The 22,907-nt window shown below is 47.0% G+C and overlaps 1 protein-coding gene across 2 annotated transcripts in view; it reads left to right on the plus strand.

Moving 5' to 3' along the window:
- Positions 1-393: 393 nt before the first annotated feature.
- LOC146857293 (uromodulin-like) overlaps positions 394-22,907 on the plus strand; it is a 331,179-nt gene continuing 308,665 nt past the window's right edge. For both annotated transcript variants that reach the window (XM_085647791.1, XM_085647792.1), the window contains exon 1: positions 394-565. In XM_085647791.1, coding sequence (XP_085503917.1) covers positions 517-565 — 49 coding nt within the window. In that variant the 5' untranslated portion in view covers positions 394-516. The remainder of the gene's footprint in view (positions 566-22,907) is intronic.

A 22,907-nucleotide genomic window follows, 5' to 3' on the forward strand; every position in this document is an offset into this window, starting at 1 on the left:
CAAAATTTATGAAAAAATTGCCAGGGTGCTGTACCATTCGTTTTTTTGTTTTTCAGAAAAGCGTCAGGAGTGTTTTTTTTCTGTATAACAGAAACATTTGGTGCTTGGCTGTCAGAAATATTGGGATGCCCACCAATCTTTTTGGCGGCTCCTGTGAAGGCACAGAGATCACTGAATGTCTGGCGGTGATCCTAGATATGGCTGGCCGGCATCTCACACTCGTTCCCTGGCGAGTCTCTCTCTCACTTTGTTCTATCAGTCTCTCTCAAGCCCTCTGTCCCTCTCCTGTCACACTCTCGCCTGCACTCGTCTCTGCCCCAGGCCCTCTCCGTGTCGCTTCCCTGCTCTCTATAAAAGGCGCGGAGGTGAGCGCCCTGTCACTCCAGAGGGTGTGTCTGAGGCATCCATCCACCTGTCTCCGTCAGAGGCTCATCAGAGGCTCCGGTTCCTTCTTAGAAGTTCCTGCCAGGGCACAGGTCGACATTCTTGCGTCTTTCGAGCCCGTACCGCGGCCCCATGAAGCTCCTCTTCGGACTCCTCCTGGCCGCGCTCCTCAGGGCTGCAGGTAAGGAAGGCCTCGTCCTTGTACGCCTCTGTGTCCCCTAATCTACCGACAGACTAATCTAGAATATTGTTGGCAGTTTTCTTGAATTCCTGGGCTTCTTTTTCTAATGTGATGTGTGTGTCTCCTAACGCGACCGAGAAACGGCAAAATCCCTAAAGCCCTGGTACTTGCCCCTGCATGTATGCCAGAGGGCACAAGTCCTTGTACAGTTTCCTAAGGGCATTTGCCTCAACACAGTTACTTAGAAAACACTCAGGTATTTTTCACACTCGTAAAAAGACATGACTACGCTTTGGTATTAGGAGGCCGTGGGCTATTTTATTACATCAGACATGAACCTCTGAAGTAGCGGGTGAAACACTTAACAGTTTGAACTTGCTCCTAATACCTTGAGCACAAAATTACCTTGTATGGTTGACTAAATTATGCGGCAAGAAAAGGCAAATTGTGCTGCATAAAGCAGCACATTTTTTATAGTATTACTTCATTATTTTGTCATGTTTACACATGGTAAGACTGTCTGTGCAAATTGTTGCTTGTGTAGCCGCAGACGAGAACAGACAAAGAGGGCTCACTGAGGGTCATCTGGGCTTATAATCCTCCTGTGTCCCTTCCAGCCAAAAACCACCCCCTGGCTGTGCACAGGTGTTCCAGGCCACTCCCCCCACACACCTCCCAGGAGAGTTCCCTTATCTCAGACAATCTATGGTCAGTCCAACCCAAGGAAGAAAGTAGCCCCTGGGGAGGGGGAGCAGGCCATGTGGGGGGGGGGGGGGGGGGAACCTCTCAGCTGACTTCCTCCTGAGTGCAATGAAAACTATGGGCCAGTGTGTTCAAACCCTGTGTGGGACTAAGGTCCTCACCTCCCTACTTGCTGGTACGGGCTACCCAAATGCCTTTTTCCTTGCACAATTAATAAAAGGCACATTCTCTTCCCCAGTTATGGAAAAATGTATCCCCTTGGACCAAAAAGAAACTTCCTACTGCACAATACTCAAGAGTTTTCAATATGTAATTAAATATTTCATGCTCAAAAATCTTTATTCATGGCCTTCTCAAATTTTCAAACCAGGATGCAATCAGTTAGTGCGACGAGTGATAGTTTATCAGTAAAGCATCTCCTACACCTACAGTTCAGTGTGCGTGCCCTTGTTCCCATGCTTCAACCCGACATCCTGACTGGCTTCCTTATACTATGTGCTTCTGACACTGTTCTTGAGATGCCCCTGTGTCCTGTGCTGATCATTTGTGTCTTAAAGAGGCCTCTAACTTCCCACTATGCTCCTTTTGTTCCTGTGCTGCTACCTTACGCAATGTGTTACTTGTTCTCTTAGGCCTTGTGCTGCTCGCTCTCTTCTCGTAGAGTTCCTTATGTCCTGCGCTTCAACTTTACGTTCTGTCCATTGCAGCTTCCTTAATGCTCATTTGTGCTTCCACCACTGTTCCTGTACATCTCTCTGACGCCCTGGACTGCATGCCCCAGGCAGGAGCTATGACTCTCTATCTTTACCCTACCGTCTACCTTAAGCCTCCAGCTGCTCCCCTGTTCCAAGTGGTGCTACCTCTCTGTCTGTGCTGCTTTCCAATGCACACTTGCCACTCCTCCATATCCTGCTCCCCATGTTCATGTGCTGCTCTCCCTTGCCCTATGGTTCTACTGTTGGTGCTTTGCTGCAGTCCCCTACCCTAAGCTACTTCCCTTAAATAGCTGCTCTCCCACGTCATTCACTGCTTTAGTTGTTGAGCTGCTGTCCTCCTATGCCCTTCACAGCTTTTGTTGTTGCTGTACTGCTCCCCCACGTCCTTTACAACTGTAGTTGTTGATGTACTGCTTTGAAACGTCCTTTACAGCTTTAGTTGTTGGTGTGATGTCCTCCTATGCCCTTTACATCTGTAGTTGTTGCTGTACTGCTTTCACACGTCCTTTACAGCTTTAGTTGTTGGTGTGCTGCCTTCCTATGCCCTTTACAACTGTAGTTGTTGGTGTTCTGCCCTCCTATGTCCTTCACTGCTTTAGTTGCTGCTTTACTGCTCTCCCACCTCTTTTACTGCTTTAGTTTCTGGTGTGTTGCTCTCCCATGTCTTTTACTGCTTTTGTTGTTGCTGTACTGCTCTCCCGTCCTTCACGGCTTTAGTTGTATGCTGTACTACTGTACTGCTGTCACATGTCCTTTACTGCTTTCTGTGTTGCTGTACTGCTTTCACAAGTCCTTTACTGCTTTGGTTGCTAGTGTGCTGCTGTCACACGTCCTTTACTGCTTTAGTTGCTGGTGTGCTGCTCTCCCACGTCCGTCAGTGCTTTCATTGTTGTTGTACTGCTCTCACACGTCCTTTACTGCTTTGGTTGCTAGTGTGCTGCTCTCACACATCCTTTACTGCTTTAGTTGCTGGTGTGCTGCTCTCCCACGTCCTTCACTGCTTTAGTTGTATGCTGTACTGCTCTCACACATCCTTTACTGCTTTAGTTGTATGCTGTACTGCTCTCACACATCCTTTACTGCTTTAGTTGTATGCTGTACTGCTCTCACATGTCCTGTACTGCTTTAGTTGTTGCTCTCACACATCCTTTACTGCTTTAGTTGCTGGTATGCTGCTCTCACACGTCCTTCACTGCTGTAGTTGTTGCTGTACTGCTCTCACACGTCCTTTACTGATTTGGTTGCTAGTGTGATGCACACACATGTCTTTTACTGCTTTAGTTGTTGGTGTGCTGCTCTCCCACATCCTTTACTGCTTTCGTTGCTGGTGAGCTGCTCTCCCTCCTCCTTCACGGCTTTACTTGTTGCTGTGCTGCTCTAACACGTCCTTCACTGCTTTAGTTGTTGCTGTGCTGCTCTCCCACGTCCTTCACTGCTTTAGTTATTCCTGTACTGCTCTCCCACGTCCTTACCTGCTTTTGTTGTTGCTGTACTGCTCTCCCACATCCTTTACTGCTTTAGTTTCTGGGGTGCTGCTCTCCCACGTCCGTCAGTGCTTTCGTTGTTGTTGTACTGCTCTCACACATCCTTTACTGCTTTGGTTGCTAGTGTGCTGCTCTCACACATCCTTTACTGCTTTAGTTGCGGGTGTGCTGCTCTCTCCCGTCCTTCACTGCTTTAGTTGTATGCTGTACTGCTCTCACTTGTCCTTTACTGCTTTAGTTGTTGCTGTACTGCTCTCACACATCCTTTACTGCTTTAGTTGCTGGTGTGTTGCTCTCCCACGTCCTTCACTGCTTTAGTTGTATGCTGTACTGCTCTCACTTGTCCTTTACTGCTTTAGTTGTTGCTGTACTGCTCTCACACATCCGTTACTGCTTTAGTTGCTGGTGTGCTGCTCTCCCATGTCCTTCACTGCTTTGGTTGTTGCTGTACTGCTCTAACACGTCCATCACTACTTTACTTGTTGCTGCAATGCTCCCCACATCCTTTGTAACTTTCTTTGTTGCTGTACTGCTGTCCCACGTCCTTCACTGCTTTAGTTGTTGGTGTTCTGCCATCCTTTCCCCTTTACAGCTTTAGTAGTTCATGTGCTTCTCTCCCAAGCCCCTTACTGCTTTAGTTGTTGCTGTGTTGCTCTGATGAATCCTTTACTGCTTAAGTTGTTGGTGTGCTGCTCTCCTACATCCTTTACAGCTTTAGTTGTTGGTGTGCAGCTCTCCCACGTCCTTCACTGCTTTAATTGTTGAGCTGCTGTCCTCCTATGCCCCTTACAACTGTAGTTGTTTCTGTACTACTTTCACACGTCGTTTACTGCTTTAGTTGCTGGTGTACTACCCAATTATGTATTTCACAGCTTGAGTTGTTGGTGTTCTGCCCTCCTATGTCCTTCACTAATTTAGTTGTTGCTGGACTGCTCTCCCATCTCTTTTACTGCTTTAGTTGCTGGTGTGCTGTTCTTCCACGTCCTTCACTGCTTTAGTTTTTCCTTTTCTGCTCTCCCACACCCTTACCTGCTTTAGTTGTTGCTGTTCTGCTCTCCCACGTCCTTTACTGCTTTAGTTGCTGGGGTGCTGCTCTCCCACATCCATCACTGCTTTCGTTGTTGCTGTACTGCTCTCACACGTCCTTTACTGCTTTCGTTGTATGCTGTACTGCTCTTACACATCCTTTACTGCTTTAGTTGTTGGTGTGCTGCTCTCCCACATCCTTTACTGCTTTCGTTGCTGGTGAGCTGCTCTCCGTCCTCCTTCACTGCTTTACTTGTTGCTGTACTGCTCTAACACGTCCTTCACTACGTTCGTTGTTGCTGTGCTGCTCTCCCACGTCCTTCACTGTTTTAGTTATTCCTGTACTGCTCTCCCACGTCCTTACCTGCTTTAATTGTTGCTGTACTGCTCTCCCACGTCCTTTACTGTTTAGTTGCTGGTGTGCTGCTCTCCCACGTCCGTCAGTGCTTTCGTTGTTGTTGTACTGCTCTCACACGTCCTTTACTGCTTTGGTTGCTAGTGCGCTGCTCTCACACATCCTTTACTGCTTTAGTTGCTAGTGTGCTGCTCTCCCACGTCCTTCACTGCTTTAGTTGTATGCTGTACTGCTCTCACTTGTCCTTTACTGCTTTAGTTGTTGCGGTACTGCTCTCACACATCCTTTACTGCTTTAGTTGCTGGTGTGCTGATCTCACACGTCCTTCACTGCTGTAGTTGTTGCTGTACTGCTCTCACACTTCCTTTACTGCTTTAGTTGCTGGTGTGCTGCTCTCCCACGTCCTTCACTGCTTTGGTTGTTGCTGTACTGCTCTAACACGTCCATCACTAGTTTAGTTGTTGCTGCAATGCTCCCCCACATCCTTTTTAACTTTCTTTGTTGCTGTACTGCTGTCCCACGTCCTTCACTACTTTACTTGTTGGTGTTCTGCCCTCCTTTCCCCTTTACAACTTTAGTTGTTGCTGTGCTTCTCTCACAGCCCCTTACTGCTTTAGTTGTTGCTGTGTTGCTCTGCTGCATCCTTTACTGCTTAAGATGTTGGTGTGCTGCTCTCCTACATACTTTACAGCTTTAGTTGTTGGTGTGCTGCTCTCCCACGTACTTCACTGCTTTAATTGTTGAGCTGCTGTCCTCCTATGCCCTTTACAGCTTTTGTTGTTGCTGTACTACTCCCCCACGTCATTTACAACTGTAGTTGTTGCTGTACTGCTTTTACACATCCTTTACAGCTTTAGTTGTTGGTGTGCTGTCCTCCTATGCCCTTTACATCTGTTGTTGTTGCTGTACCGCTTTCACATGTCCTTTACAGCTTTAGTTGTTAGTGTGCTGCCCTCCTATGCCCTTTACATCTGTAATTGTTGCTGTACTACTGTCACACGTCGTTTACTGCTTTAGTTGCTGGTGTGCTGCCCTACTATGTCTGTCACAGTTTGAGTTGTTGGCGTTCTGCCCGCCTATGTCCTTCACTGCTTTAGTTGTTGCTGCACTGCTCTCCCATCTCTTTTACTGCTTTAGTTGCTGGTGTGCTGCTCTTCCACGTCCTTCACTGCTTTAGTTATTCCTGTACTGCTCTCCCACATCCTTTACTACTTTAGTTGCTGGGGTGCTGCTCTCCCATTTCCGTCACTGCTTTCATTGTTACTGTACTGCTCTCACACGTCCTTTACTGCTTTGGTTGCTAGTGTGCTGCTCTCACACGTCCTTTACTGCTTTAGTTGTATCCTGTACTGCTCTCACATGTCCTGTACTGCTTTAGTTGTTGCTGTACTGCTCTCACAAATCCTTTACTGCTTTAGTTGCTGGTGTGCTGCTCTCCCACGTCCTTCACTGCTTTAGTTGTTGCTGTACTGCTCTAACACATCCGTCACTGCTTTAGTTGTTGCTGCAATGCTCCCCACATCCTTTGTAACTTTCTTTGTTGTTGTACTGCTTTCCCACGTCCTTCACTGCTTTAGTTGTTAGTGTTCTGCCCTCCTTTCCCCTTTACAACTTTAGTTGTTGCTGTGCTTCTCTCACGCGCCCCTTACTGCTTTATTTGTTGCTGGTCTGCTCTGCTGCATTCTTTACTGCTTAAGTTGTTGGTGTGCTGCTCTCCTACATCCTTTACAGCTTTAGTTGTTGGTGTGCTGCTCTCCCACGTCCTTCACTGCTTTAATTGTCAGGCTGCTGTCCTCCTATGCCCTTTACAGCTTTTGTTGTTGCTGTACTGCTCCCCCTCGTCATTTACAACTGTAGTTGTTGCTTACTGCTTTTACACGTCCTTTACAGCTTTAGTTGTTGCAGGGGCATAACACAGGCCCCCACAGCCCCTGAATGCAGGGGGGGGCCATGCTCCAGGGGGCCCCCTTGGCACTGCACTTTGGCCAGAGAGCTTCTGACTGAGCCTGTAGGGGGCCCCTCTTCGTACCATGCAGGGAGGCCCCCTCAATTTTCATTACGCCAGTGAGTTATTGGTGTGCTGTCCTCCCTTTACATCTGTTGTTGTTGCTGTACTGCTTTCACACGTCCTTTACAGCTTTAGTTGTTGGTGTGCTGCCCTCCTATGCCCTTTACAACTGTAGTTGTTGCTGTGCTACTTTCACACGTCGTTTACTGCTTTAGTTGCTGGTGTGCTGCCCTACTATGTCCTTCACAGCTTGAGGTGTTGTTGTTCTGCCCTCCTATGTCTTTCACTGCTTTAGTTGTTGCTGTACTTCTCTCCCATCTCTTTTACTGCTTTAGTTGCTGGTGTGCTGCTCTTCCACGTCCTTCAATACTATAGTTATTCCTGTACTGCTCTCCCACATCCTTACCTGCTTTAGTTGTTGCTGTACTGCTTTCCCATGTCCTCTACTGCTTTAGTTGCTGGGGTGCTGCTAGCCCACGTCCGTCACTGCTTTCTTTGTTGCTGTACTGCTCTCACACATCCTTTACTGCTTTAGTTGTATGCTGTACTGCTCTCACACGTCCTTTACTGCTTTAGTTGTATGCTGTACTGCTCTCACATGTCCTGTACTGCTTTAGTTGTTGCTGTAGTGCTCTCACACATCCTTTACTGCTTTAGTTGCTGGTTTGCTGCTCTCACACGTCCTTCACTGTTGTAGTTGTTTCTGTACTGCTCTCACACGTCCTTCACTGCTGTGGTTGCTACTGTGCTGCTCTCACATGTCCTTTACTGCTTTAGTTGCTGGTGTGCTGCTCTCCCACACCCTTTACTGTTTTTGTTGCTGGTGAGCTGCTCTACCTCCTTCTTCACTGCTTTACTTGTTGCTGTCCTGCTCTCACACGTCCTTTACTGCTTTGGTTGCTAGTGCGCTGCTCTCACACGTCCTTTACTGCTTTAGTTGCTGGTGTGCTGCTCTCCCACGTTCTTCACTGCTTTAGTTGTATGCTGTACTGCTCTCACACGTCTTACACTGCTGTAGTTGTTGCTGTACTGCTCTCACACATCCTTTACTGCTTTAGTTGCTGGTGTGCTGCTCTCCCACGTCCTTCACTGCTTTAGTTGTTGCTGTACTGCTCTAACACGTCCGTCACTGCTTTAGTTGTTGCTGCAATGCTCCCCCACATCCTTAGTAACTTTCTTTGTTGCTGTACTGCTGTCCCACGTCCTTCACTGCTTTAGTTGTTGGTGTTCTGCCCTCCTTTCCCCTTTACAACTTTAGTTGTTGCTGTGCTTCTCTCACACACCCCTTACTGCTTTAGTTGTTGCTGTGTTGCTCTGCTGCATCCTTTACTGCTTAAGTTGTTGGTGTGCTGCTCTCCTACATCCTTTACAGCTTTTGTTGTTGCTGTACTGCTCCCCCATGTCATTTACAACTGTAGTTGTTGTTGTACTGCTTTTACACGTCCTTTACAGCTTTAGTTGTTGGTGTGCTGTCCTCCTATGCCCTTTACATCTGTTGTTATTGCTGTACCGCTTTCACACGTCCTTTACAGCATTAGTTGTTGGTGTGCTGCCCTCCTATGCCCTTTACAACTGTAGTTGTTGCTGTATTACTTTCACACGTCGTTTACTGCTTTAGTTGCTGGTGTGCTGCCCTACTATGTCTTTCACAGCTTGAGTTGTTGGTGTTCTTCCCTCCTATGTCCTTCACTGCTTTAGTTGTTGCTGTACTGCTCTCGCATATCTTTTACTGCTTTAGCTGCTGGTGTGCTGCTCTTCCATGTCTTTCACTGCTTTAGTTATTCTTATACTGCTCTCCCACATCCTTACCTGCTTTAGTTGTGGCTGAACTGCTCTACCACGTCCTTTACTGCTTTAGTTGCTGGGGTGCTGCTCTCCCACGTCCGTCACTGCTTTTGTTGTTGCTGTACTGCTCTCACACGTCCTTTACTGCTTTGGTTGCTAGTGTGCTGCTCTCACACATCCTTTACTGCTTTAGTTGTATGCTGTACTGCTCTCACATGTCCTGTACTGCTTTAGTTGTTGTTGTAGTGCTCTCACACATCCTTTACTGCTTTAGTTGCTGGTGTGCTGCTCTCACACGTCCTTCACTGCTTTACGTGTTGCTGTACTGCTCTCACACGTCCTTTACTGCTTTGGTTGCTAGTGTGCTGCTCTCACATGTCCTTTACTGCTTTATTTGCTGGTGTGCTGCTCTCCCACATCCTTTACTGCTTTAGTTGCTGGTGAGCTGCTCTACCTCCTCCTTCACTGCTTTAGTTGCTGGGGTGCTGCTCTCCCACGTCCGTCACTGCTTTCGTTGTTGCTGTACTGCTCTCACACATCCTTTACTGCTTTGGTTGCTAGTGTGCTGCTCTCCCTCCTCCTTCACTGCTTTACTTGTTGCTGTACTGCTCCACCACGTCCTTCACTGCTTTCGTTGTTGCTGTGCTGCTCTCCCACGTCCTTCACTGCTTTAGTTATTCCTGTACTGCTCTCCCACGTCCTTACCTGCTTTAGTTGTTGCTGTACTGCTCTCCCACATCCTTTACTGCTTTAGTTGCTGGTGTGCTGCTCTCCCACGTCTGTCACTGCTTTCGATGTTGCTGTACTGCTCTCACATGTCCTTTACTGCTTTTGTTGCTAGTGCGTTGCTCTCACGTGTCCTTTACTGCTTTAGTTGCTGGTGTGCTGCTCTCCCACGTCCTTCACTGCTTTAGTTGTATGCTGTACTGCTCTCACTTGTCCTTTACTGATTTGGTTTCTAGTGTGCTGCTCTCACACGTCCTTCACTGCTTTAGTTGCTGGTGTGCTGCTCTCACATGTCCTTTACTGCTTTAGCCGCTGGTGTGTTGCTCTCACACATCCTTCACTGCTTTAGCTGTTGCTGTACTGCTCTCACACATCCTTTACTGCTTTAGTTGCTGGTGTGCTGATCTCACACGTTCTTCACTGCTGTAGTTGTTGCTGTACTGCTCTCACATGTCCTTTACTGCTTTGGTTTCTAGTGTGCTGCTCTCACACGTCCTTCACTGCTTTAGTTGCTGGTGTGCTGCTCTCACATGTCCTTTACTGCTTTAGCCGCTGGTGTGTTGCTCTCACACATCCTTCACTGCTTTAGCTGTTGGTGTGCTGCTCTCACACATCCTTCACTGCTTGAGTTGTTGCTGTGCTGCTCTCCTGCTCCCTTTACTGCTTTAGTTGTTGCTGTACTGCTCTCCCACGCCCTTCAATGCTTTAGTTGTTGCTGTGCTGCTCTAACACATTCTTCACTGCTTTAGTTGTTGCTGTACTGCTCTAACACGTCTGTCACTGCTTTAGTTGTTGCTGCAATGCTCCCCCACATCCTTTTTAACTTTCTTTGTTGCTGTACTGCTGTCCCACGTCCTTCACTACTTTAGTTGTTGGTGTTCTGCCCTCCTTTCCCCTTTACAACTTTAGTTGTTGCTGTGCTTCTCTCACAGCCCCTTAATGCTTTAGTTGTTGCTGGGTTGCTCTGCTGCATCCTTTACTGCTTAAGTTGTTGGTGTGCTGCTCTCCTACATCCTTTACAGCTTTAGTTGTTGGTGTGCTGCTCTCCCACGTCCTTCACTGCTTTAATTGTTGAGCTGCTGTCCTCCTATGCCCTTTACATCTGTTGTTGTTGCTGTACTACTATCACACGTCGTTTACTGCTTTAGTTGCTGGTGTGCTGCCCTACTATGTCTTTCACAGTTTGAGTTGTTGGCGTTCTGCCCGCCTATGTCCTTCACTGCTTTAGTTGTTGCTGCACTGCTCTCCCATCTCTTTTACTGCTTTAATTGCTGGTGTGCTGCTCTTCCACGTCCTTCACTGCTTTAGTTATTCCTGTACTGCTCTCCCACGTCCTTTACTGCTTTAGTTGCTGGGGTGCTGTTCTCCCATTTCCGTCACTGCTTTCGTTGTTGCTGTACTGCTCTCACACGTCCTTTACTGCTTTGGTTGCTAGTGTGCTGCTCTCACACGTCCTTTACTGCTTTAGTTGTATCCTGTACTGCTCTCACATGTCCTGTACTGCTTTAGTTGTTGCTGTACTGCTCTCACAAATCCTTTACTGCTTTAGTTGCTGGTGGTCTGCTCTTACACGTCCTTCACTGCTGTACTTGTTGCTGTACTGCTCTCACACGTCCTTTACTGCTTTAGTTGCTGGTGCGCTGCTCTCCCACGTCCTTCACTGCTTTAGTTGTTGCTGTACTGCTCTAACACATCCGTCACTGCTTTAGTTGTTGCTGCAATGCTCCCCACATCCTTTGTAACTTTCTTTGTTGTTCTACTGCTTTCCCACGTCCTTCACTGCTTTAGTTGCTGGTGTGCTGCTCTCACACGTCTTTCACTGCTGTAGTTGTTGCTGTACTGCTCTCACATGTCCTTTACTGCTGTGGTTGCTAGTGTGCTGCTCTCACATGTCCTTTACTGCTTTAGTTGCTGGTGTGCTGCTCTCCCACACCCTTTACTGCTTTTGTTGCTGGTGAGCTGCTCTCCCTCCTCCTTCACTGCTTTACTTGTTGCTGTACTGCTCTCACACGTCCTTTACTGCTTTGGTTGCTAGTGCGCTGCTCTCACACGTCCTTTACTGCTTTAGTTGCTGGTGTGCTGCTCTCCCATGTCCTTCACTGCTTTAGTTGTATGCTGTACTGCTCTCACACGTCTTACACTGCTGTAGTTGTTGCTGTACTGCTCTTACACGTCCTTTACTGCTTTAGTTGCTGGTGTGCTGCTCTCCCACGTCCTTCACTGCTTTAGTTGTTGCTGTACTGCTCTAACACGTCCGTCACTGCTTTAGTTGTTGCTGCAATGCTCCCCCACATCCTTAGTAACTTTCTTTGTTGCTGTACTGCTGTCCCACGTCCTTCACTGCTTTAGTTGTTGGTGTTCTGCCCTCCTTTCCCCTTTACAACTTTAGTTGTTACTGTGCTTCTCTCACACACCCCTTACTGCTTTAGTTGTTGCTATGTTGCTCTGCTGCATCCTTTACTGCTTAAGTTGTTAGTGTGCTGCTCTCACACGTCTTTCACTGCTGTAGTTGTTGCTGTACTGCTCTCACATGTCCTTTACTGCTGTGGTTGCTAGTGTGCTGCTCTCACATGTCCTTTACTGCTTTAGTTGCTGGTGTGCTGCTCTCCCACACCCTTTACTGCTTTTGTTGCTGGTGAGCTGCTCTCCCTCCTCCTTCACTGCTTTACTTGTTGCTGTACTGCTCTCACACGTCCTTTACTGCTTTGGTTGCTAGTGCGCTGCTCTCACACGTCCTTTACTGCTTTAGTTGCTGGTGTGCTGCTCTCCCATGTCCTTCACTGCTTTAGTTGTATGCTGTACTGCTCTCACACGTCTTACACTGCTGTAGTTGTTGCTGTACTGCTCTTACACGTCCTTTACTGCTTTAGTTGCTGGTGTGCTGCTCTCCCACGTCCTTCACTGCTTTAGTTGTTGCTGTACTGCTCTAACACGTCCGTCACTGCTTTAGTTGTTGCTGCAATGCTCCCCCACATCCTTAGTAACTTTCTTTGTTGCTGTACTGCTGTCCCACGTCCTTCACTGCTTTAGTTGTTGGTGTTCTGCCCTCCTTTCCCCTTTACAACTTTAGTTGTTACTGTGCTTCTCTCACACACCCCTTACTGCTTTAGTTGTTGCTATGTTGCTCTGCTGCATCCTTTACTGCTTAAGTTGTTAGTGTGCTGCTCTCCTACATCCTTTACAGCTTTTGTTGTTGCTGTACTGCTCCCCCACGTCATTTACAACTGTAGTTGTTGTTGTACTGCTTTTACACGTCCTTTACAGCTTTAGTTGTTGGTGTGCTGTCCTCCTATGCCCTTTACATCTGTTGTTATTGCTGTACCGCTTTCACACGTCCTTTACAGCATTAGTTGTTGGTGTGCTGCCCTCCTATGCCCTTTACAACTGTAGTTGTTGCTGTACTGCTCTCCCATCTCTTTTACTGCTTTAGTTGCTGGTGTGCTGCTCTTCCACGTCCTTCACTGCTTTAGTTATTCCTATACTGCTCTCCCACATCCTTACCTGCTTTAGTTGTGGCTGAACTGCTCTCCCACGTCATTTACTGCTTTAGTTGCTGGGGTGCTGCTCTCCCACGTCCGTCACTGCTTTTGTTGTTGCTGTACTGCTCTCACACGTCCTTTACTGCTTTGGTTGCTAGGGTGCTGCTCTCACACGTCCTTTACTGCTTTAGTTGTATGCTGTACTGCTCTCACCTGTCCTGTACTGCTTTAGTTGTTGTTGTAGTGCTCTCACACATCCTTTACTGCTTTAGTTGCTGGTGCGCTGCTCTCCCACGTCCTTCACTGCTTTAGTTGTTGCTGTACTGCTCTAACACGTCCGTCACTGCTTTAGTTGTTGCTGCAATGCTCCCCACATCCTTTGTAACCTTCTTTGTTGTTGTACTGCTTTCCCACGTCCTTCACTGCTTTAGTTGTATGCTGTACTGCTCTCACACGTCCTTTACTGCTTTAGTTGTATGCTGTACTGCTCTCACATGTCCTGTACTGCTTTAGTTGTTGCTGTAGTGCTCTCACACATCCTTTACTGCTTTAGGTGCTGGTGTGCTGCTCTCACACGTCTTTCACTGCTGTAGTTGTTGCTGTACTGCTCTCACATGTCCTTTACTGCTGTGGTTGCTAGTGTGCTGCTCTCACATGTCCTTTACTGCTTTAGTTGCTGGTGTGCTGCTCTCCCACACCCTTTACTGCTTTTGTTGCTGGTGAGCTGCTCTCCCTCCTCCTTCACTGCTTTACTTGTTGCTGTACTGCTCTCACACGTCCTTCACTGCTTTGGTTGCTAGTGCGCTGCTCTCACACGTCCTTTACTGCTTTAGTTGCTGGTGTGCTGCTCTCCCATGTCCTTCACTGCTTTAGTTGTATGCTGTACTGCTCTCACACGTCTTACACTGCTGTAGGTGTTGCTGTACTGCTCTCACACGTCCTTTACTGCTTTAGTTGCTGGTGTGCTGCTCTCCCACGTCCTTCACTGCTTTAGTTGTTGCTGTACTGCTCTAACACGTCCGTCACTGCTTTAGTGGTTGCTGCAATGCTCCCCCACATCCTTAGTAACTTTCTTTGTTGCTGTACTCCTGTCCCACGTCCTTCACTGCTTTAGTTGTTGGTGTTCTGCCCTCCTTTCCCCTTTACAACCTTAGTTGTTGCTGTGCTTCTCTCACACACCCCTTATTGCTTTAGTTGTTGCTATGTTGCTCTGCTGCATCCTTTACTGCTTAAGTTGTTGGTGTGCTGCTCTCCTACATCTTTTACAGCTTTTGTTGTTGCTGTACTGCTCCCCCACGTCATTTACAACTGTAGTTGTTGTTGTACTGCTTTTACACGTCCTTTACAGCTTTAGTTGTTGGTGTGCTGTCCTCCTATGCCCTTTACATCTGTTGTTATTGCTGTACCGCTTTCACACGTCCTTTACAGCATTAGTTGTTGGTGTGCTGCCCTCCTATGCCCTTTACAACTGTAGTTGTTGCTGTACTGCTCTCCCATCTCTTTTACTGCTTTAGTTGCTGGTGTGCTGCTCTTCCACGTCCTTCACTGCTTTAGTTATTCCTATACTGCTCTCCCACATCCTTACCTGCTTTAGTTGTGGCTGAATTGCTCTCCCACGTCCTTTACTGCTTTAGTTGCTGGGGTGCTGCTCTCCCACGTCCGTCACTGCTTTTGTTGTTGCTGTACTGCTCTCACACGTCCTTTACTGCTTTGGTTGCTAGGGTGCTGCTCTCACACGTCCTTTACTGCTTTAGTTGTATGCTGTACTGCTCTCACATGTCCTGTACTGCTTTAGTTGTTGTTGTAGTGCTCTCACACATCCTTTACTGCTTTAGTTGCTGGTGTGCTGCACCCACACGTCCTTCCCTGCTTTACTTGTTGCTGTACTGCTTTACTGCTTTGGTTGCTAGTGTGCGGCTCTCACATATCCTTTACTGCTTTAGTTGCTGGTGTGCTGCTCTCCCACATCCTTTACTGCTTTAGTTGCTGGTGAGCTGCTCTCCCTCCTCCTTCACTGCTTTAGTTGCTGGGGTGCTGCTCTCCCATGTCCGTCACTGCTTTTGTTGTTGCTGTACTGCTCTCACACGTCCTTTACTGCTTTGATTGCTAGTGTGCTGCTCTCACACGTCCTTTACTGCTTTAGTTGTATCCTGTACTGCTCTCACATGTCCTGTACTGCTTTAGTTGTTGTTGTAGTGCTCTCACACATCCTTTACTGCTTTAGTTGCTGGTGTGCTGCTCTCACACGTCCTTCACAGCTGTACTTGTTGCTGTACTGCTCTCACACGTCCTTTACTGCTTTGGTTGCTAGTGTGCTGCTCCCACATGTCCTTTACTGCTTTAGTTGCTGGTGTGCTGCTCTCCCACATCCTTTACTTCTTTTGTTGCTGGTGAGCTGCTCTCCCTCCTCCTTCACTGCTTTACTTGTTGCTGTACTGCTCTACCACGTCCTTCACTGCTTTCGTTGTTGCTGTGCTGCTCTCCCACGTCCTTCACTGCTTTAGTTATTCCTGTACTGCTCTCCCACGTCCTTACCTGCTTTAGTTGTTGCTGTACTGCTCTCCCACATCCTTTACTGCTTTAGTTGCTGGTGTGCTGCTCTCCCACGTCTGTCACTGCTTTCGTTGTTGCTGTACTGCTCTCACATATCCTTTACTGCTTTTGTTGCTAGTGCGTTGCTCTCATGCGTCCTTTACTGCTTTAGTTGCTGGTGTGCTGCTCTCTCACGTCCTTCACTGCTTTAGTTGTATGCTGTACTGCTCTCATTTGTCCTTTACTGCTTTAGTTGTTGCTGTACTGCTCTCACACACCCTTTACTGCTTTAGTTGCTGGTGTGCTGATCTCACACGTCCTTCACTGCTGTAGTTGTTGCTGTACTGCTCTCACATGTCCTTTACTGCTTTGGTTTCTAGTGTGCTGCTCTCACACGTCCTTCACTGCTTTAGTTGCTGGTGTGCTGCTCTCACATGTCCTTTACTGCTTTAGCTGCTGGTGTGCTGCTCTCACACATCCTTCACTGCTTTAGCTGTTGGTGTGCTGCTCTCCCACGTCCTTCACTGCTTTAGTTATTGCTGTACTGCTCTAACACGTCTGTCACTGCTTTAGTTGTTGCTGCAATGCTCCCCCACATCCTTTTCAACTTTCTTTGTTGCTGTACTGCTCTCCCACATCCTTCACAGCTTTAGTTGTTAGTATTCTGCCCTCCTTTGCCCTTTACAACTTCAGTTGTTGCTTTGCTGCTCTCACGCATCCCTTACTGCTTTAGTTGTTGCTGTGTTGTTCCTCTGCATCTGTTACTGCTTTAGTTGTTGGTGTGCTGCCCTTTAACATCTTTTACTGCTTTAGTTGTTTGTGTGCTGCCCTTCTGCGTCCATTAATGTTTTAGTTGTTGGTGTGCTACTCTCCTGCATCCTTTTACTGCTTTAGTTGCTGCTGTACTGCTCTACCACATCCTTTGCTGCTTTAGTTGCTGGTGTGCTGCTCTCGAATGTTCATCACTGCTTTAGTTGCTGGTGTGCGGCTCTCCCACGTCTTTTACCGCTTAAGATGTTGCAGTACTGCTCTCCCACACCATTCACTGTTTTAGTAGTTGCTGTGCTGCTCTTCTGCATCCTTTACTGCTTTAGTTGTTGCTGTGCTGCTCTCCTGCGTCCTTTACTGCTTTAGTTGCTGGTGTGCTGCTCTCCCACGTCCGTCACTGCTTTAGTTGTTGCTGTGCTACTGGTCCATGCTTTGCTCCCTCTGTTTCTCTGCTGCTGTCTCCCTGTGTCCTCCCATTCCCTGATAATAAGCACTCTGCCTGCAAGCCAGTGCTGTCATCTCTGGATCCAGCCTGGGTTCTGTTTCTAGACAGCACTGATCTGCCAATACTAATCAAACATGAGGTTCCTGTTTCTATGCCAAAATCCCCATTGAGAAAACATAACATGCTTCACCATTGCAACTACTCTTGCTTGAGAAGTAAACAAATCCAAAATATGGAATTAATACGTGAAGACTACCACTGTACTTTGTTTATGGCAATTACTTTTTTCTGACCGAACGAAGGTGGTTGCACTTTCATCAACAAGTATTAGTCTTCTGTAACACCCTGGAGCTAAGCCTTCCACAAATGTCAGTGTCATCGATGCATCAACATACCGCTTCACACAGCTTCTTGCCTACAGACTTCGCAAACTGTAAGGATTAATCTTTCCTCTATTGAGACCCCCATACTTTTACAGGTTGAATGCCATTTTCTATCATCGGGCCACTTAATCCAGTCTAACTTCATCCAAACAGTGAGCTACAACCTTCACTCCTGGCACTCACTACCTCTCCTAATCTGCAGGGTCTCAGCTATGGCTCCTAAAGGCTTTCCTTAGAACACAGATTTACGCAGTTGCAGGGCATTTAAAAGAAACCAAGTACCTGATGTTTCATTTCGTTTTGTTTTTGCAAAGACTGCGCTTCGTAAAATTACAGAATTTAAAAGCACCAAATGCAAGAATGCAGATTATCAAAGGTATTCTGCTAGTCGGAAAAGGCTCTAAGAATCACACAATTTCCGTTAGGATTCGTTACTGATCACAATTAGAAGAGGGTGTGAAATAATGTGCTCATCTTTGTTGCGCCTCTTAAAAAAAATGTGACCGAATTGATGCTGGAAAGCCATTCAATTAGATACAGACAGGGTCAGGCTGGAAAATAGGGCCATCAGGCAGTGCCTGATGGGCTGGTCTGACAGATCAGTGTGTGAGTTGGTTTTTCAGCAGCTTGTGGGCCTGTTTTTTGGTCAGGTGGGCCTATTTTAGGTTTCGCCTGCACAGCGCTTGTGCTGTGTTTATGTAATCGATTGTTTTTAATAGAAACTTGAAAGGGGCTTACATCCCGCCCCCTCTCTTTCCTGCCTTTTCATTGATTCCTGTGCGTCCCACTTACTTTTCCTTCATTTCTAATGGTTGTAGCATATTTTCCTGCATTTGCCAATGCTTCTTCCTCGCCTGCTTCTCTTATCAGTTTCCCATAGCCGACATACTGTTAACATCCACTTTGGTGGAACTATTTTTCATAACGTTTTGCCCCTTTTTTTTTTTTCAGCTTGCAGCAGATTTATAAAGCAACTTATCACCCGGAAAGATAAGCAATTTGCACAGAATCACAGGATGGTGCACTGCTGAGACTCAAGCCGAGATCCGCAGCTCTCGAGTCAGCAGCTCTAGCCAATGCACCACACCCTCTCCACTCCTGTGTTACTTGTCAGGGAGCTCTTTCCTTCATCCCAGTCGATGATTGATAAAAACAGCTTTTTCACATAGGTGAAACCGATGCATTACCAATGCGTGTTTATTGTTACTTTTCCTGATATTACCACAAGCATTGCCAACAGCAAACACAAATGTAAGTAATCACCCGTACCATGCAAAATACCCTTACATCTTGTCCTTACAAGTTAAAAATTGACCTGGTTTGCAAATGTGGATCACTATTTTGGCTGGTTCACTGGTTATCTGGTTCGCTAATCGGGGCCACTTTTATTTTGGTACCTATTTCTTTCCCAGTCCGACCTTGGATACAGACCCCTGAGTTGTGGTGATATCTGATTTGCACAGCTTCCCCTTTGCAAATTATGTTGGGCGGCCCCAGGGGGAGCAGACAGTGGTCTTGAGGGCCACTGTCTCCTTGCTCAAAACTCTTCCCAAACTCGCAAAAAAAGTTTTTAAGAAGAGCTTGTCCATTTTTAAAGCTGAGCCTATCCATTTAATGGACATGCGCTGCTTTAAAAAAATGTTTCTTATTTTGAAATTAAAGCAGAGATGAAAGTCTGCTGTAACTTGCAGGCCACCATCACTGCATGGGCAATAGAGTTCCTGGGAATTAGTTTGGTGTGGGCTAGTAAAGGTTGGAGATAGACACTTTACAGTGCTCAGGTTGCTCTCCATACAGTGCCAGCATGACATTAGGGACGTCAGAAAGTTGATTTTCCGTTTGGAAGTTACGGTGTCTTTTGTTATAAAAGGAAAATCTATTTTGTAAACTCAGAGATGTAAAGTTTTGTCAGTTGACCTTACACCCGAAACCCCTCAGCCACGATCTCAGAGCAAACCAACAGCCATCTGCTGGGGTACCAGAAAACCCTTGTCCTAAAATCCTATAAGTATAATTTACTAAACATATCTATACAATGGAGTTAGTAACAAAAGATCTATACCCAATGGGATGATGTTTTTGTAAAAGTACCTCGGACACATGAGGTCAGATTATATTACTTTATTGACTATTCTGAAATACTGCCCAACTATTAACAATCAATTGTTAGTGCCAACTTTCTGGGCCTCCATGGTGTGACCCCACAAAGGCAGAAGCTTAACAAACACCCCCGTGGCCCTCACAGTGCAGGAGGCCCTTGAGCTCCAGGGGAGCCCCTCAGCACAATGACCTGACCTGAGAGCTCCTGATTGAGTCCGGAGGGGCCACCTCCGAGTGTTTTGCAGGGGGGCCCCCTCAAGTTTCGATATGCCACTGCACAAAGGATGCCCAAAATCTACTAGTTTAGTGCATTTTGATCTCCAACCTATTTCCTCAATTGTTTGTTTATGTATTTCTAAAAGTAACTGTGCTAGAATCCATTATTACTCCTAGTGGTATTTTTCCTTGTTACTGCCCTTGCCTTCTGGAGGTATGACGGGGTTGGCCATCTAGGGATCTGGTGTAAATTCCAGAAGGATTATGTACATTTTTTTGCTGGGCAAGGCCTGGTGTTTGAACATTGTTAGCAGGAGTAGATTTCAGCAGTGGACTTCACTTCGTTAGTAAGGACTGGAATGAGGAAGTGAAATGTGAAGTTAATCGCACCTTTCAGATGCATTAGAGTGATTGTGAGAAGTCGGCCTGGTATATGCTGTTCACTAGTTAAAGTGGGCACCTTGTACCAATCCAAACAACCCTTATGTTGATTAGGTCAAAGATAACCTTTATTGAAAGTAATCCTAGTGGTAGCTATGGAGAGCAGCCTTCGGGCTAAGTCTTGATGGAATGTTAAGCAACTTGTTTTTACCAGAATGCAACCTTATAATATTGGTTAAATGAAAGGGAAACCACACAGTTGTTATAAAAATATGGATTTATTATCTATAACACACTCTACTATCCTCTCTGTGAGGATAGAACACAAATCAAATAATACAGTTGCAAAGAATCAAACGGAAGTAGCACAATACACAGTGGGCTCCAGGGGGAGAACAAACCATATACTAAATAAGTGGTATAAGAACCATGACTCAGAACTAGACCTAGTCTAGAAGGTGTAGAATTGCTGGGATCCCAAGGAACCACCGAAGGTGTGCGAGTAGGGACCCCACGGAGGACGGGTGCAGTGTGGGAACACGACCACATGCTCCATACAATTCAATAGGAAAGTCGCAGTTGGAAAAATAGAGATTAAGGACCCTTCCCAGCAGATTACGAAGACAACCCTTGGAATTTAAGAGTTTGAAGAACCACCCCACCCGTGAATACCTTTGTACCAGAGTTACCTATTCAAGAGGAGCCGGGTGCATAGGCACGAAGTGGCGACGGAAACCCTCGTCGTTGTCTATGGATGTCAACAAAGAAATGCTGATGCAGGATGTATGAAAAGTGTCCGGTGGAATCCAAAGGTGGATTCTAGATGAGAAGAACCTGAAAGCATATGGGAAAGAGTCTGGATCACTTTCAAGTGACGAGGGGCTCGGTAGATGAATGCCCACCGATGTCGGGTGCTTCAGGTGTGATGACGGTGATCTTGACTCTTCAGCTGCGAGGACAAGGAGACACCTAGGACAACCAGAAGCAGAGGCGAGCTGTCCCAGGATGGATGTCGAGTGCTGACGGGTCAGTGTCTAGCAGGAGCACCAACAAGCCTTGGCAGTGGCAAGCAAAGCAGATAGTCAAATTCGGTGTCGATCTGGCCCAGCAAGGACCAGGAGACTCACCACAGCAAGGGGAGTCGGGGCAGTCTATCACAACCAGGGCAGCCCAAATAAAGCAGTGTGGACTCTCAAGGGGACCCACGGACCAAAGGCACAGGAGTCACAAGGGGACCTCAGGCGGTTTCACAGGATACCAGCTAGCAGGGCACAGAAGGCAAGGATGCTGGAGTCCTTCACAGAAAAGATGCGCTGGGGTCAGGGCTACAAATAGCCCAATGCACAGAATTGTTGCACGACAAATAAATGCTGTGCACAGGGGTAGGGGTAGATGGTCCCCATGAGGGATATCCGCCTCAAACTCAGTGAGAGGGCAGCTCAATCTCGAAGATCTTCAGAAACCTACCTCCTGTGTTGCTGGAGCCTTCGGAGTCCGCAGGAGCTCAGGATCAGCAAACCGGTCAGATGCGTTACAGTACCTGAATTTGCAGGGGAGTGACTCCTGGGAGTGACTCCTACACTCCAAGGGAGAATCTTCTGTTGTCTTGGAGGTCCACAGGGTCCTGCACAAAGCCTGTATGGATCACGGTTAGTGGCGAGACTGGGGACGGCAAGGGAAGACAAAGTCGAGCCCAAGGGAGGTCCAGAGAAGTCCAGCGTGTCCAGACGGCTGAAGTGTAGTGGTATCTTCTTGCAGAATCTTGTCCACGTAAAATCTAATGTCCAGTAGCCAGGTAACCTATTATATACCCACAGGAAAGGGTTGGACAGATTCTAGGGACCCTCCTAGGGGATAGACAGGACAGAAGGGTGGCTACACCCAGGTCCTTTGTCCAGTTTTGGGACAGGGCAGGAGCAAATGGCTCCCAGAACTGGTTTGAGCTGGACTATGCACATGGACACCAACTGTGCCCCTTCTGCAGACTTTCTGGCACGGAGACCGTGCACCCACCATGCCACAATACACTAAATCCTGTCTGGGAGGTTGTCACACCTCCCTGTGACAGGATATCTATTGTGCTGCCTTCCTCTGCTCGAGCTTGGCTCAGCAGCAGGAGGGCAGACTCGTGTCTGTGGCTGGCAGCGTCCATTTTGTGCTGTAAGGCTCGAGAAAGATGGTACCGATAGACTTAGGTACCCCCAGCACCTTGGTTCTGAGGGGAGGAATCATACCTCCACACCAGTTACTGGTGTGGAGGTATGATTCCAAGGTGTTTGACACCAAACACAACATACTTTGTTGCAGTCATTTTCGAGATAGCATTCACCACAAGGTTATAATGCACCTCTACCTATATGTCTGGTAGTATCACACACAGCCCGGGAGAATGGTCTCCAAAGGCTGCAGAGGGTCCTGCTCATGCAGGAGCACCCTCTCACGTAAAAATCAGCACCCTGCCTTCAGGATTGATAAGGCCTGCTATAGGGGTGACTCATAAGGTTTTAAGTGTAGTGATATATACATAGATATAGTGAAACTATATCTCTCGTAAGTGGTGCAAGCACCAACTTATACAGGCTGAAGTAGCAGACCTGAGGTTCCATTTTGCATGGGTTTTCAGGGGTGGCATAATACATGCTTCAGCCCATGGGAGGCCTCTGGGGTACCTATGCCCTGGGTACATGTGTACCATATACTTGGGACTGATAAGGGTACCCCAGTATCCAATCTGGAGATGTACCAAAGTACATACAAATCAATTTAAGGGAGAAAGCAGATAGGTTGGGGTCCTTAATAGCAGGATCCCAGCCAGACTAGTCAAGACAGTGGGTGCAAAAAGTAAAAAGTGGGGGTAACCATAAGAAGCAGATCCTACTTTCCTACAGTGATTGTTTGATGTAATAGGCTCTAGAATTACCCTTGTTAAATACCTTCCTTTATACACTGTGTGTCTAAGCTAAGAACATCCATAAATCTCACACTCTTCATTGATTTGCTAAGTTCTCTTTCCTTTTGGATTTCAAGGATTTACTGATAGTTGCTAGCCTGCACACAGTCCCTGAACAAATGTGTATCACGTTAAATTTGGATATTTGAGATATGACAAACTCACTCTTTTTTGTGGTTTGAGTTTGAGGTGGTTTATCCCCCTAAATCAACCTTCTCAAGTTTGAATGAGAAACAAATGTTAATAGTCGAGTCGGGAAGCCAGATTTGGTGGTCCAACTGTATTA

Source organism: Triturus cristatus, chromosome 3_2 (assembly GCF_964204655.1).
Source record: "Triturus cristatus chromosome 3_2, aTriCri1.1, whole genome shotgun sequence".
In the NCBI taxonomy this organism is placed as follows: domain Eukaryota; kingdom Metazoa; phylum Chordata; class Amphibia; order Caudata; family Salamandridae; genus Triturus; species Triturus cristatus.